At 40.9% G+C, this 16,480-nt stretch overlaps 1 protein-coding gene and 1 non-coding gene across 14 annotated transcripts in view; both read right to left on the bottom strand.

The window, feature by feature from the left end:
• The window catches only part of RYR3 (ryanodine receptor 3), a 548,224-nt gene that overhangs the window by 269,822 nt on the left and 261,922 nt on the right, over window positions 1-16,480 (bottom strand). For all 13 annotated transcript variants that reach the window (XM_043919301.1, XM_043919310.1, XM_043919307.1 and 10 more), the window contains exons 11-12: window positions 8,781-8,954; window positions 4,360-4,481 (exon numbers count right to left, since the gene is read on the bottom strand). In XM_043919301.1, the coding sequence (XP_043775236.1) occupies window positions 4,360-4,481; window positions 8,781-8,954 (296 nt within the window). The remainder of the gene's footprint in view (window positions 1-4,359; window positions 4,482-8,780; window positions 8,955-16,480) is intronic.
• TRNAW-CCA lies at window positions 9,436-9,507 on the bottom strand. The gene has a single exon. It is a non-coding gene; the product is annotated as a tRNA-Trp (tRNA).

Here is a 16,480-nt window from a genome sequence, read left to right as displayed (position 1 = left end):
GGACAGAAACAGTACAGACCTAACAGGAGCAGACGATTTTAAGAGGTGGCAAAAATACACAGAAGGACTAAACAAAAAAGATCTTAAAGATAACCATGATGGTGTGATCACTCCCCTATAGCCAGACATCCTGTAATGTGAAGTCAAGTGGGCCTTAGGAAGCATCACTACGAACAAAGCTAGTGGAGGTGATGGAATTCCAGCTGAGCTATTTCAAGTCCTAAAAGATGATGCTGTTAAATTCTTGCACTCAATATGTTTGGAAAACTCAGCAGTGGTGACAGAACTGGAAAAGGTCAGTTTTCACTACAATCCCAAAGAAAGGCAATGTCAAAGAATGTTCAAACTACTGCACAACTGCACTCATCACACATGCAAAGTAATGCTCAAAATTCTCCAAGCTAGGCTTCAATAGTATGTGAACGAAGAGGTTCCAGATGTTCAAGCTGGATTTAGAAAAGACAGAGGAACCAGAGATCAAATTTCCAACATCCGTTGGATCATCAAAAAAGCAAGAGAGTTCCAGAAAAACATCTGCTTCTGCTTTATTGACTATGCCAAAGCCTTTGACTGTGTGGATCACAACAAACCATGGAAATTTCTTAAGGAGATTAACCAGACCACCTTACCTGTCTCCTGAGAAATCTATATGCAGGTCAAGAAGCAACAGTTAGAACTGGACATGAAACAACAGACTGGTTCAAAATTGGGAAAAAAGTACGTCAAGGCTGTATATTGTTATCCTGCTTATTTAACTTATATGCAGAGTACACCATGCAAAATGCCAGGCTGGATGAAGCACAAGCTGGAATCAAGATTACGGGAGAAATATCAATAACCTCAGATATGCAGATGACACCACCCTTATGGCAGAAAGTGAAGAGGAACTAAAGAGCTCCTTGATGAAGGTGAAAGAGGAGAGTGAAAAAGCTGGCTTAAAACTCAACATTCAGAAAACTAAGATCATGGCATCTGGTCCAATCACTTCATGGCAATTAGATGGGGAAACAATGGAAACAGTGAGAGACTTTATTTTCTTGGGCTCCAAAACCACTGCAGATGGTAACTGCAACCATGAAATTAAAAGACACTTGCTCCTTGGAAGAAAAGCTATGACAAACCTAGACAGCCTATTAAAAAGCAGAGAGATTACTTTGCTGACAAAGGCCCATATAGTCAAAGCTATGGTTTTTTCCAGTAGTCATGTATGGATGTGAGAGTTGGACCATAAAGAAGGCTAATCACTGAAGAACTGATGCTTTTGAACTGTGGTGCTGGAGAAAACTCTTGAGAGTCCCTTGGACAGCAAGAAGATCAAACCAGTCAATCTTAAAGGAAATCAGTTCTAAATATTCATTGGAAGGACTAATGCTGAAACTGAAGCTCCAATACTTTGGCCACCTGATGTGAAGAACAGACTCATTTGAAAAGACCCTGATGCTGGGAAAGATTGAAGGCAGGAGGAGAAGGGGATGGCAGTGGATGAGATGGTTGGATGGCATCACCAACTCAATGGATATGAGTTTGAGCAAGCTCCAAGAGATGGTGAAGGACAGGGAAACCTGGCGTGCTGCTATCCATGGACTCACAAAGAGTTGGACATGACTGAGCAACTGATCAATATTTACTATCTCTTGGGCACATACTGAGGAATGAAACTGCTGAGTCATATGGTAACTCTATGCTTAATATTTTGAGGAATTCCCAGAATGTATTCCATGGTGGCTACAACATTTTACATTCCCACCAGCAGTGTATGAAGGTTCAATTTCTCCACATCCTGTCCCACACTTCTAATTGATAGTCTTTTTGGTTACAGCCATCCTAGTGAGAATGAAGTGTTATCTCATTGTGGTTCGAATTTAATTTGATCTGATGGCATTGAACATATTTTCATATGCTTATGGCCATTTGTATATCATCTTTGGAGAAATGTCTGTTTAGATCCTTCATCCATTTTTAAGTTGGTCTATTTGTCTTTTTAATGTTGAGATGTGAGGGTTCTTTATTTTGGATACAATTCCCTTATCAGATCTATGATTTGCAAATATTCATGAGTTGTTTTTTCACTTTCTCCATGGTGCCCTTTACAGCAAAAAGCTTTTGATTTTGATAAAGTCCAATTTATCTACTTTTTCTTCTGTAGGTTTTGTTTTTGTCATGATATTGAATAAAGCATTGCTTAATTCAAGGTCATGATGATTTGAGCCTATGCTTTCTCACCCAGGTTTTATAGTTTTAAGTTTTACAATTAGGTCTTTAATCCATTTTGACTTAATTTTTGTAAGCGTGTGAATTAGGGGCCTTGCCTTAGGAAAGATAAAAGGGCAGAAGCTGAGAGAATTGAGAATTAGATAAAACCATCCACTCCCTATGGTAATGGTTGTGGTCTAGTCCAGACTACATGCAAAATTCACATATGCATGTAGCTAATTTTTTCTGCCTATACCAAGCCATTCATTCTTACCCTCTTTCTGTGAAGAAGGGGAGCAGTTTCGATGTAACACAGAATAGAAAGTAGGATATATTTTCTTCAAGGATCATGGGAAATCAGTGGCGGAGTCAAAATCAGGCAAAGATCATTGACTTTCAGGCCTCAGTCCCACCTTGTGGCAAGAAGACCCCTACCGTCTGCTTTCCTTCCTTCAATTTAGTATTAAGACCCTCTAGTTGCAACCCACCAGAGATGGTATTTCTCAGCCTTCGTTTAGCTAGGTGTGGCCATGTGACTAGCGTTAGCTAACAGAGTGCCAGATAAGGCGATCTACTTCTGGGTTATATTTTTGTCTTGCCCTCTACTTCCTCTCTCTTCTCATCTTTTCAGGTCAGACCTCAGACATGGTGCTAGTACACTATTTTTAATCACACGGTTGAAGAATACATACCAGAACAGTTGGTTCTCAACTGTGACTGGGTAGTAGAATTATCTGGGGAGCTCTAATAAAAAGCTTGTGTTTGGACCCCATCCCAGAGATTCTAAGGCTCAGATGGTAAAGCGTCTGCCTATAATGCAGCAGACCTGGGTTCAATCCCTGGGTCAGGAAGATCTCCTGGAGAAGGAAATGGCAACCCACTCCAGTATTCTTGCCTGGAAAATTGCATGGACAGAGGAGCCTGGGAGGCTACAGTCCATGGGATTGCAAACAGTTAGACATGACAGAGCGACTTCACTCTCACTTTCCAGAGATTCTGGTGTAATTGGTTGAAGATGCTACCTTGGCATCATGATGTTAAAAGCTTCCCAGATGAATCTAATACCTGGACAAGTTTAAAACCTTTATCACAGGGCAGTGGTCTGTAAACTTTAGCATGCATCAGCAACAACTGGAGGACCCATCAAAACTCAATTTTTCTGAGGCACCACTCTTAGGTGTCTGATTAGGTCTACCTGGGATAAAACCCAAGAATTTGTATTTTTGACAAGTTCCCAGGTGATGCTGCTGGACTGGACATACTTAAAGAACCTATAGAAATTTCAAAGCAGCAAGACAGACGGAAACTGAGTCCCAGCAGCAGGATGGTCTGTTTTCCCTAAACCACTTGCCTCCCCTATACTATTACTTGAAAAAGAAATAAGTTTATTCCGAACCACAATAGCAGCTTAGCCTGTATCCTAGCTAATACATATCCCTTGGATCACAGTGATTCAACAGGAAGGAAAATAAAGGCATAGCATTTTTTTCTCATTTCATGCAATTGAAATCCTCGAGGCTTTAGAGAGATTTTCCTATGAGAGAAGGATGGCTTGCAACACTGCACTGTTTACAACAGAATCTTTTTTTTTTTTGTGGTTAATTGGTGAATACAATCCAGAATTCTATTCTGGCAGCACTGTTGAGGCTGGAAGGATTATGATCCAAGTAGGTAGTTAAGTTACTTTCCCCATTTAAGTCCCAGTCATAGGTGGGTGACCCAAGCATTCCATGCAAATCTCCATGTGTCCAAACCATAGCAACAATTTTGAAAGATGTAGAAAACCTTTCTACATAGCACAGAGGTTGTAGATCCATTTTTTTCTCTCTCCTCCCCTGTTCATGCACTAATACAAAGGGGACCTACAGCGCTCCATCTCTTTCCACTTAATTTTCTTAAGAAGACCTTGGCTGTTTATGGCGCCAACCTGAATACCAACTAATGAAACCAACTAAAGAGGCTTGGGCATTTGTTGGGCCAAGAGTGAAGCTGGTAGGAGCTCACCTACTGGGAAATAAGTTTCAATCCCAAGCTCTTTCTGGTAGAACTCTCTGCTGGTACATAATTCTTTCCTGAAAATTCATAGTATTAAAAGGGGTGGTCGGTGGGATCGGATGGCTGCAAAATAGAAACCCATGAGTAGAGAAAAGGAAGGAACTCACGTACCTTACAAACTGGCTGAATAAGGCGGTCGTGTTCCGGATGATCCGAGCAGCCTGGGACTCCTCACGCTGGCATCGCTGAAGTGTTAACCCATCATCCATGTGGCCTTCCTGATGGAGTATGACCTATCCCAGGGCCAAGGACACCAGGGCCAGGTTACATTGGACAGTTAATGTTTTTTGCAGTATTTTCCTCATCCCTTGTATTCCTTCAATGGACCAAGTTCCCCTGCGTTCATTTTGAAAGTGGGACATTAACAAAGTTATTTGCCCATACACCCTATTACTGACATATGATTCATTCCTGAGACACAGTGCTTTGATGAAAACAAAATTTTATGTGCCACTATGGTTTGAGGTACAATAAATTCCTTGGGCCTGGATGGCCAATTTGAATGGGTGAAAACAAGTTTTATGATAGATTTTTTTCTCTTAAAAAGAACACAAAAACTAATCTCTGGAAATGAGAAAAATCACTACGTTCAGAGCCTTTTTCTCCAGAGATAAACCAAGGAAGTAGAAAGATAAGTTAAAGTAAAATCCTCTAAAACTTTCTACTGGGATGAGGTGTGACTTTCTCTCCTGAAGGATGGCTACACTGGGTTGGTTGACTGGAACCAGGGAAGCAGCCTGAGACAGTAGTTTGCTTCTCATGGAGCTAGAGAGAGGGGTTGAAAGCATGGGCTTAGGTACCAGCCAACCTGACATCTAACTCTTCTAAGTCACTTCTCAGCAGTGTGACTTTCAGCAAATTATTTAACCTCTCTCTGCTCTGACTTCACCATCTGCAGGTAGACTTACTTTAGTGGTTTGTTTGGAAGACTAGATGATTTACATGTCATTCATTTAGCATGTTACCTACAATATAAAAGGTATTAAATGAATATTTGTTATAAGGGACAGCATATTACGGATCTCAGATCAGTTGTTAGGAAGTTAAGTACACTTATTGCTCACCAATGACATCATGATACATTTTTTTTTTTTTTCTAAATGGGGCTAGCAGCTTTTGGTGTGGAGGTCAGTGCTTTTTTTCCTCTTGAAAGGGCCAACCAAATATGTGTGGTTATTAACTGGGATGGTTTGACCCTGATTCAGGTCAGGGTCAAATTCTGATTCAACTTCCTGGCATGGCTTCCGCTTGATGTGAGTAAGTGAATGGGGCATATCTGTAGGTCCTAGGGAGGTGGGGTGGGAGTCAGTCAGTAAATATGTCAATTAAACAAAACATGTGGCTCCAAAAAATATCTTTAGAATAAGGATTTTTGGTATCTCTCATTTTTAGCACAAATAAACAACCTATTTCCTCCTTTCCAGGTGAAAATCTCTCATTTTGTATTCTTCTGAAAATGCACCCTGATTTAATGAATTCACCCAGGAAGAAGCATGCTGGCTTGCATAAATTTATGTTCATTTTTGAAGAGACCTGTATCTCATCTATATACCGTAGCTTAAGCATTAGCAAAGGATGCCCTTACTATTGGATTTCACCAACTCTTTCAAAACATTACTTTGAGATTCCCAGCAACTGCTTATCAATGGTGCATTTAGATTTGGCAATACATCTCACTAGGTTTACTCTGGCCTTAATCCCAGCTTTTGGGTCCCTAAAGACCCACCTCCTTATGTTTTGCTCGTTCAGATAACACATTCAAACCGGCCAGTCAAACAAGAATGTAATGAGAAATGGGGGAAATGCAGCTGTTAGAACGTTGTTATTATGTGTCCTATTGATCGCTGCAGCTCAGGTCCTAAGGTCCTTTTTTTTCCTGGAGGAATTCCATAACTGACATCAGAAAGCAGAAGCCGAAGATGGTAATGGAAAGAGAGTGCTTCCTTAAAGGTGAGTTACCATTCATCAGGTTTCTCACTATGTCTATTTCCCACTGGTTTTTCTTTTTCTTTCTTTTTTTTTTTTTGGCACACAACCAATACATGATAATTTTTATTACAGTAAAAACCTGGGTGCGTATTTTTTGGGTTAATCTTAGACAAAGCTTGATTTTCTTACACCAGTGGCAGAAAAGTCCCAGACACTTGTTCTCTCAATTTAACATCAACTGTGACCAAGTTCCTCCTAAGACTTTAGTCAGTTATCCACGGTTTTATTGTGGTTCCTCCAAGTCTCGTCTCCAAGTGAAGTGAAGTGAAGTCGCTCAGTCGTGTCCGACTCTTTGTGACCCCATGGACTGTAGCCCACCAGGCTCCTCCGTCCATGGGATTCTCCAGGCAAGAATACTGGAGTGGGTTGCCATTTCCTTCTCCACCCACTGGTTTTTCTAAATTCCTATTTTGTTTTTAAAACAATTAACAAGATTGGACATCCTTTGTATTTTTAGAGGAGAACTTAACTTGTTCTTCAGGAAATGGAGCTGGGAAACCCTGACAAAGGCTTAGCATTATGGCATCATTTAGAGAGAGTTTCTGAAAGCATCTCCCAAATCCACACTCCAGCAGTTAAATGGACTTAATGGACTATGGTCCCAGAAGAAAAAGGCAGGGACAGGCACAATAAACCAACATCACAAACTGGGGTCTCCCCTAGTTGACAGGGTCCTTCAAGTGTGTCCCCACCTATCCAGAGTTAGAGCCCAGATCTACAAATTCTACTCTATTTCAATATCATCTTTATCTTAGTAGGTGTGGAAAATTGTGGAAACTCTAGATGATATTATCATACTCTTCAGAGGATTGCATTTTCTCCTGATAGGTTGTTAGGGGAGATGATCAGATTTTGGCATCTATTTTCCATTTGCCCTTACTCCTGGGGTAGAGCCCTTATTTGGAACTCAATTGAAAGTCTACTGTATGTTCAAGGCCATTCCAGCCCAAGGGACTTTGCACCCCAACCTCTGTCTCCCTAGTACTGTCACACTGTTCACATCTCTGCTTTGCTCTTCTCCACCACAGAGAAATATCCTTTTCTGTTTGCCATCTTAGCTTTATACCCTACTCATGGTCAGCTTAAGATACTGGGAGAAACTGCACTTAGAATTTCAAGTTCATGCTTCTACAGCTTCTTCCACTCTGGAATATGGTCCCGTAAGTCCCAGAAACCTCTGCTGACCTTACCACAAATATGGCTTTCCAACCCATAGAACTGGTGATCCCATTCCTTACGTGATAACTCAGCAAGACACTGAGGCCAAAGTGGTGATAGAGCAGGAACTCACTTTAGTGCACTTCCATTCTCGTGGGATCTTCAGCACTCACGTCCTGGGTGCCTTGCTGTTGAAACCTTCAGATGGTTTATTTGTTTCCATGTTTAGTCCAGCCTTTACAATTGTTGGCAGAGGAAGGGCTGGGCTCATACAAGCAGTCTTTGTGGCCTCGTATTCTATTTTCTACAAGCGAGTCTCTGTGGCCTCGTATTCTGTTTTCTATCTCCTTTTCATAATTTTCCCTTTTCCTCGTAAGTTTTACTTTGCACAAAAATAAGCTATTACCTTATGAGTTCCTCCCAACCTCCTTTCTTACAATAATCAGCATTCTGGGAAATTTTTCATCACCTCCATATTAGGCTGACCTATACAAACTACAGTGTACAATGTTTCCTAGAACCTTATCATGGGACTCCTTGACTATCCAGACCTGTGTTTTGTAAGGGCTTTTTTTTTTTTTTTTTTTAAAGCATGCCTTGAGCATCTATTTCCTGGTTCCTATCAAAAGAAACCCTATTATGGCAGTTGACTTTCTGGAAAAAAAATGATGTTCTGTGTATTTAAGCCAGATTTCCCACTGTCACAGGCTGTGACAGGTCACTGAGATCTGGATCCATTCTCTGTGGATATAGTATCATTCAACAGTATCTCATCTTTCTGCATGTTGGTTCCTGTATGCTTGTTATCATGCAATCTGCATCTCTCTGTAGGGATTCTATTTAGTCTGTATATTATGAAAACTGCATAGTAACTCAATTATCCACTTAAATGAAAGGAGCAATGATGTGGATAATCCCCAAACAGCATACCACTAAAAGTCATTTAGTACAGGTTTTAGAGCACAAGGAACATATTCTATCCCCTCTTCACAGATTTGTCATCTATTTAACTTTTTCTTTTCCACAATGAATATGAAGTCAGAGTAACCACACTAGGCTACACACTCTGTCACAGAAATAATTCTTCAGAATAGTAAGAATTTTTGTTTAGTTGTTGTGTCCAACTCTTTTGCGACCCCTTGGACTTGTAGCCTGCCAGTCCCTTCTGTCCATGGAATTCTAGAGGCAAAAATACTGGAATGGGTTGTCATTTCCTTCTCCAGGGGATCTTCCTGACCTAGGAATCGAACCCACACCTGCATTGGCAGGCTGATTCTTTGCCACTGAGCCATCTGGGAAGCTAAGAAGTAAAAATCCATCATGCCCACCTTATTCCCACAATCACTTCTCATGCCTAGTTGCTTCCAGCCTGTCTGATCCCTTACCTTTCTTTTCAGAGGTCCCAGGCGGGATGTCTTGGCATCTTGTGCTTTGTAGGTCACCCACAGACCACTGGCTATATGTTGGACAAAGCAGACAGAGTCTCCGTACTTGATTTCTGGGACTCCCATGCCTTCTATATCTCGCTTGTGACTGGAATCCAATTTCTCCTTGATTTCCTATTTCACAGAAAATGAAACAAACGTAGGCATGTCTGATTAAATAGAAATGCAATGTATAAAACAGGTCACTGGTGCAGAATTTGTAAGTCAAGGAACCGATTACCAGGATAATCATGATGTGCCTGTCCAAGCCAGGATTTTAGAAAGGCTTGCTTCCCTTATTTGCTGCTAATTGTAAAATCAATGGATTTCATGTTTTGGCTATGTTAGTGATTATTTATATCCATGGGAAATGGAGGCAGCCTATAGGGTCTCTCTTTGGTTCTGGTTTTATATAATTTTCCATTATGTTTTTTTTTTTTTACTTTTCCTTATCCTGACTTAGGTACCTTAATGAAAGTGAAAGTAAAGTGAAAGTGAAGTTGCTCAGTCGTGCTCTTTGCGACCCCGTGGACTGTAGCCTACCAGGCTCCTCCGTCCATGGGATTCTCCAGGCAAGAATACTGGAGTGGGTTACCATTTCCTTCTCCAGGGGATCTTCCCAACCCAGGGATTGAACCCAGGTCTCCTGCATTGGAGGCAGATGCTTTAACCTCTGAGCCACCAGGGAAGCCCAGATACCTTAATAACTCACCGTTAATAGCCAAATAACTTATTTTCAGCAAGTTGTACCTTCTATGATTTTAATAGTTATACAAAAGCCTTCATTTGGGGCTTTAAATATATCTGTTAAAATCATAAAAATATCTTTTCTAGAAATCAGCAGAGGAAACAGACTCTTGCAGCAGGAAGAGGGCTACTGTGCCTTAAGTCTAATGCAGTAATTGTTGTGTTAGCTTCTTTTATATTTTTAGTTTCTTTTTTAAAAAATACTTATTTATTTGGCTGTGCTGGGTCTTAGTTGCACATGTGGGATCTTTGATCTTCGTTGGGGCATATGGGATCTAGTTCCCTGACCAGGGATTGAACCCGAGGCTTCCTGCATTGGGAGCATGGAGTCTTAGCCACTGATCCACCAGGGAAGCCCAATGTTAGTTCTTTATGGCCTCCTCAGCTGTGTGTTGCAGTCAGTGGGTTTCATTCTTCAATTGCCACTGTTTCACAAAACTCCCTGCTAGTATGGGAAAGGGAATTTCTGTGTACCAGGTGTGTATCCTCCCTTTGTGCATCAAGTATCCATTGTTTCATAGAATAAATCTTGTTGACCACTCCCCTATGGAGAAATTTAGGGCACAACCTAAGACGCCTATCACAGTGAGTCAAGTAGTAGTCTAGTAACTCTGTCTCCCTCCTCATTAATCAGGGCCTCTGAATGGCCCTATCCTATTTCCATTTCTTCTCTACATCTTGCGTTAAATTGCTCATTTGTAAAAGCCATTAGCTAGGCACATTTTAAATTTTTCACAGAATAAAAATGCAGCATGCTGTGTCCTCTGCTTGTGCCAACCTTACTCTCATTCTTAATGATGGAACGACAGGAGCATAGGCATTGAGCTCTTTCCATGTGCAAGGCAGGGCTCTTAAGTTTGTTACATATGCCAGCTCTTCATAATGGCCTCTGATGTAGCTACAAATATTCCAGTTTTACAGAGGAGAAAATGAAGGAACAGAGAAACAAATAGCTTATCCACAGTCACTCAAGAAGTAGTGAAAGAGGAAGAGTTAAACCAGGAAGTCTGATTCCAGAGACTATGCTCTTCCCATGGCCCCAAACTCCTTTACACCCTTGAATACCCTGCTGAGGTGTTACCTTCTTTGTGAAGGTAGAGTTAATCTCTCCTACTGTATTTCTCCAGCAGAGTCCCATCCCTCCATTGAGTACTTAACAAACCATAATGTAAATATGCTCTTTTATATGATGTTTTCCTTTTGCCAGGCTATGAGAATGAAGGATTTGGGCCAGATGATTGTTAGTTTTGGATTCCTAATACAAAGCTGCCGTCCATGGGGGTCACAAAGAGTCAGACAGGACTTAGCAATGGAACGATAATGCAGAGAATCCACACCTATCAATTATTTAATAAACATATGTTGAAGGAACAAATGTATACAACTGAGTCATTTTTCTTTCAAATGTGTATTTTTTCATTTCGGCTCTTATTTCTTTCCTTCAAACTCTCAAGCAAAATTAGTTATTTTGCACACATTTATAGGATCATTTTGAGCGATATTAATACACTGCAAGAACGTTCTTATTTTAAGCATATGTTGAAACACTGGTTGGATTGTTCAAGATGACATTTCTCAAAACGAACATTTCCAAAGGAAAATATTTCTCATTTTATAACAAAGTCGATGGGAAAACAGAATTTGATATTTAAGGATTTATCCACAGGCAAGTGGTCAAGAATGCATTTATTCTATAAAATAATGGATACTTCGTTTTCATTTCAAAAATATCCATAGCAGTATAGACACTCAAACCAATAGATATAATTAAAATATGCCAAAGGTTTCATCTCTTATTCTCTAACCAAAGACAATGCAGCAAAATAAAAATATTATACACTACAACTGTTAAGTATGAATAATTACGGTGATTACCAAGAGCTCATAGTTAAAATAGCACATATTCCCGAATGATGAGTGATTATGATCATTTCACTTGTTTTATCACTTTTCATTGATTTAAATATTACTTTGCCAAAATAAATACTAAGATTTGTTTTTTAGAGTCTCTAAAATAAACGGATCATTATTGATAATAGAATAGACTGTCTCTCTGTGTCTTTGCTTTTGCAAAACGGCATCAACTCCCAAAGTTCTATGGCCAGTATTGTTGGGACTGCTTCTAATTTAAAGAAAAACAGGAGCAACAAAAATGAAAACCAAAGTATACAAACAAACCAACACTGAAGCCAACTCTACCCACAACTACACAACAATGACACAGTTTCAAGAAATGAGAGCATCCTGAGACACAGAAGCTGGACTTGGCTGATCACAGGTGGGTGAGCTTCTGACTTAAGTCATGAACGAATGTTCTACCCTCTGTCTTCATTTGAATGTGGCCCAGATGTATTTACTCTATGGCTGGAACCTTCCTCTATGGAATCTTCCTATGGGAACCTTCCCATATGATAGGGGTCTTTTGATCACTCCCTTTCAGTAACTCCCCAATTCCTATAGAACACAATTCTCATCTCTAAAGTTCTTATATGCTTTAGCCAAACTGGATTATGTTTGTGTGTTATATCAAGTATTCCCTCCCTCAGGGCCTTTACTGACATTACTCTCCTTGCTCGGAATGCCTCTACTTCATCTCTGCATTTTTACATCTCATCCATCAGCCTTTCCCAGATCCAACTGTGCGTGTCCTCTAATTTCATGGCACCTCCCTTGCTCTCTCTCAAGGCTCTTTACCATCTTCTGTGATAGGAATCTTTTGCTGGTAGACTTCCTATCCCCTGCCTGGTTGGAAATCCTCCAAGGGCAAGACTGAGGTTTGTTGGTCTTTACATTTCACACTAAGCTCTGCTAGGCTGCAAATAATTTGTTCTTTATTGGTCAGTGGGCATCAATTTATCTGTGTATCTGCATCAACCTTCCATATCTTAGATGATGAGCGGATTCTAAGAAGGAACAGGTTACTTGGCCCTAACCATGTGTTGAAGGGAATAATCATCATTATCCCTTGTCTCCACTGAGAGTTTATAAGAAAATGGTTGTGACCACGTAACAATTGTCACATAAACACGTATTTAGATGATAAGTTGCTGCTCTCCAGATTGATTTAAAATTTCTGGGACAGGAAAGGCAACTGGAACAAGTATTTATTTAATGCCTACTTTGAGCAAAGCATTTTTGCCAAGTACTTTATAATGACAACACCATCATTTGAATTTACCAAGGGCCTACACAGTGATATGTATTATACATGACACTTTAAAAACATTTTCTCTAAACCTTTCACTGGACCTGCTGTTTTTATTTCTCCTATTTTATAGATGATAAAACTGAGGCTTGCAGAGTTGGAGCAATTTGTTCAAAGCCCTATAGCTTGTAAGTAATGAAAGGGAATGCAAAACCAAGTGTAAATCCAAAGCCTGTTAGTCATTTGGTCATAACTTTTTGAATGGTAACCATCAGCACAGTTAAGCATTGATTATATTAATGTTTTAGGTATTAGGATGCTGTTACAAAGAAGTTGAAAATACATGTTATTATTGTATGAAAAATAACTCTGGGTTCTAATGTATAAGCTTTAGGAGTCACACACACAAACCACTAATGACAACAAAGTGATATACTGAAGGTGCAACTGGAATTTGGAAGAGAGAAAAATTCACCGTGCCTGGGGACTTCAGGATGCTTTTATACCAATTGCTGCTTGATGTGAGCATGGCCAGGGGAAAGAGGAGAGATGAGGAATATGGAAGGGGACAACATTGTAGTAAGATAGGGGTAGTGTGGCAGGGAGGATGGTGAAGTCCAGAAAAGACCTGAACAACAAGGACTCTGACTTTATCCTACAGGTGCATGTTTCTCAAACTCACGCTGTTTACAGACTTTCTGTGGGAAAAGAGGACTTCCGACAGTACTGTATTTTCTTTCAGGAGGTAAAGGGAATGTTAGGATAGCATAAACTAGATTGTTATGAGTTTTACAGTAAAAGACAAAGAAGAACAAGAGGAACCAAAACAACCTATTCAACTGTTTAACATAGCATTTTAAATCTTTTTCATAAATCATTGTTTGGAACACCTCTTGGGAAAAGCTATTGCAGGTAATGGGAATCCACTGAGAATTTTAAGCAGGGAAAACACAAGGGTTGTATTTTAGAACAATTGTTCCAGCCACAAGGTAAATGATGGGTTGAAAAGAAATGCAGACACAGAGACAGACCAGTTTTTGCTATGGTAATAGAAATCTAGCATGATATTTGGAACAGAGTAGGTCCTAATTCATGCTTATTACTTAGATAGGAATTTGTTGAACTTGACATATTTAAGCCACCTATGTCCACAGAGGACAAGATAGTAGTTTTTCACAGACAGGAAGCAACCAAAAAAGATTCAGAGGAAAGGGAAACATGGGAAGATGGGCCTCATTCATGGATGCTGGAGTCAGCCACCAACACAGTGCTGGTCAGATCACTGCTTCCTAAAACTCCCAGGACTAACTCTCAGAAATTACCTTTAGGTTCACTTTCCCACCAATATAGTCCCCCTTTGAAATTCTGATTTCAAGTGGGAGGTCTTAGAATGGCCTTAAAAAAATTGCACACTGCAGGACGCTGCTAGGAGCCTGACTGGCCCCAAGGCTGGCTGCAGGGCCTCTGCTGGTGGGAGGCCAAGGACAGCCCTCCGCTGTTTCCAGCATGCCAGGGGAGCGGGCTTGTCTGTCTCATCAGGGAAAGTGAGGTCCTGAGCAGGTGACTGTGCTGGGCTCTTTCCTCCTCTTTCTCGTCAGTCCCTCTCTACACAATCACCTTCAGGTAAGCAGCACTCCTGCCATTTCGTGGATAAGGAAACAGTCTCTTAGGTCATCTTCCTCGTCTCACAAGAGTCCTTCAAGACACACTTCTTCACTCCTGCTTTTTGTTTGTTTGTTTTGCTTTTACAATCAGGGACAGGAAGGCTAAACAGCAAAGGCAGAGCCAGGATCCAAACCCAGGTTTCTTCTAACTCCAAAGTTCAAGGCTCTTCTTGACTACCTCTCTGTCTGGCCCATGTGCAACAATTAAGATTTGGGAAATTGTTGGTTTAAATTTTTAAAATGCTTTGTAGATTTCATTTAAAATGAAACTGCAGGGACTGCCCTGGCAGTCCAGTGGTTAAGAATCCGCCTGCCAATGCAGGGTACATGAGTTTGATCCCTGGTCCGGGAAGATCCCACATGCCATGGACCAACTAAACCCATGTGCCACAACTACTGAGTCTGTGCTCTAGAGCCTGAGAATCCCACCACAGAGCCCAGGGGCTGTAACTACTATAGCCCATGTGCCGAGAGCCTGTGCTCTGCAAGAGGAGAAGCTACCACAATGGGAAGCCCATGCGCAGCAATGAAGACCCAGCACAACCAAAAATAAATACCTAAAAACAACTGAAACTGCAGGAAGTGGTGGTGTCTGGGGACGACTGAATCTCAAGGTCCATGTCTTGTTCTTTCCCCTTCCCTCCATACCCTCTCTTTCCCCAACTGAGAACTTGCAGAGCAAGCAAGGGGACAGGTACAAACAGCACTGCATCAGTGCCCATGATTTCACAGAGGGATACGCTGTGAACCCAACTGCCCTCTTGTTTCCGGTGGGACCGCTGAGGTTAAAGAGTAGAAGAGGATCCGGTCTACAAGCATGCTTTCTGCACACAGCAGAGCGCGCAGTGGGCAGTTTTTAAAGGGAGTATCATTTTTGGTGAAGAACACAGACCCCAGGATATAGCAGACAGCATTTGACAAATGTTGACTGAATTGAATTGTTTTTATACACTGAGAAAAAATTTTCTCTGAGAACAGTGATAGCTCTCTGCCTTTCTGTAATAAAGGAGGCAAAATTTGAGATTCTATCTCAATCATTCCAGACTTATGGTAGAGTCATTAAAAACATAGCTAAAAAGTGATTGGCTTCATATAATAAGACTTGCTTTAATATTATTAATTCATCCTTCCCCGAAAGGAACTGAGTGTTATAAACTGACCTGGAGACATGACATCTAAATAGACAGCACTGCTGCGCCAGAGTAAATATTAAATTACATTACCCGACAATCCTTGGGGAATGGCCTTGCAATGTCAAGACCATGGGAAAATGATGCGAAATCAAGTTCACAGAAATTTGACTTCAATGTTCAAATTAATGAATCTCTCTCCTTGAATGTTTGCAGGGTTGTGTTGTGATTGAAAATGATTACACAATGACTATAAAATTCTATGAAGAGGATGGAGGTTAAATTGGAAAGGATCTCACTGTACAACCACACTTAATGGAACCTTTCGGCACGTGATATTCAAACTTACTACACGCTCCACTCTGTGTGGGGTGCAGAGGTGCAGAAAAGGCGGGGGGAGGGATGTGTGCTCCTTGTCATTTAGGGGCTCCCAGTCAAGTGAGTGATGGCTATAACGGAGTCATGAAAAGGGCCCTTCTGGAGGAGCGGGGAAAGGCCTTCTTCCCATGAGGGGTGCTTGACACTTGTCTGAAGAATGAGGAGGAGTTTGCTGATTATGGTACATGGAGGGTTAAAAGGTATTCTAGCTACAGGTTTAGCTGTGAGAAAAGACACCATGTTCAAACGAATGTACTTAGTTTGTTAGAGTTCAAGGCAAGCATGAGCTGGTGGCCAGAGATATTGTGGCAGGGTAGGCAGGGGTTGGCTCTTAAAGTCTTCACTGAATTTGTTACAATACTGTTTCTATTTAATGTTTTTGGTTTTTTGGCTTGGAGGTATGTGAGATCTTAGCTCCCTAAGTAGAGATCCATCTGGAACCCTCTGCACTGGAAAGAGAAGTCTTAACCACGGGACTGCCAGGGAAGTCCCCAGGGGTCAGCTCTTAGGGCATCTTTCACAACAGACTTCAAATGAGGTGCAACTAGAATAAGAATTGTGTTCAAGGTTCCACAGAGGGTAGATGGGAGTCAAGGC

Source organism: Cervus elaphus, chromosome 12 (assembly GCF_910594005.1).
Source record: "Cervus elaphus chromosome 12, mCerEla1.1, whole genome shotgun sequence".
In the NCBI taxonomy this organism is placed as follows: domain Eukaryota; kingdom Metazoa; phylum Chordata; class Mammalia; order Artiodactyla; family Cervidae; genus Cervus; species Cervus elaphus.
Note: the sequence above shows the minus strand (reverse complement) of the source record. Positions and strands in the feature narration are given on the sequence as shown.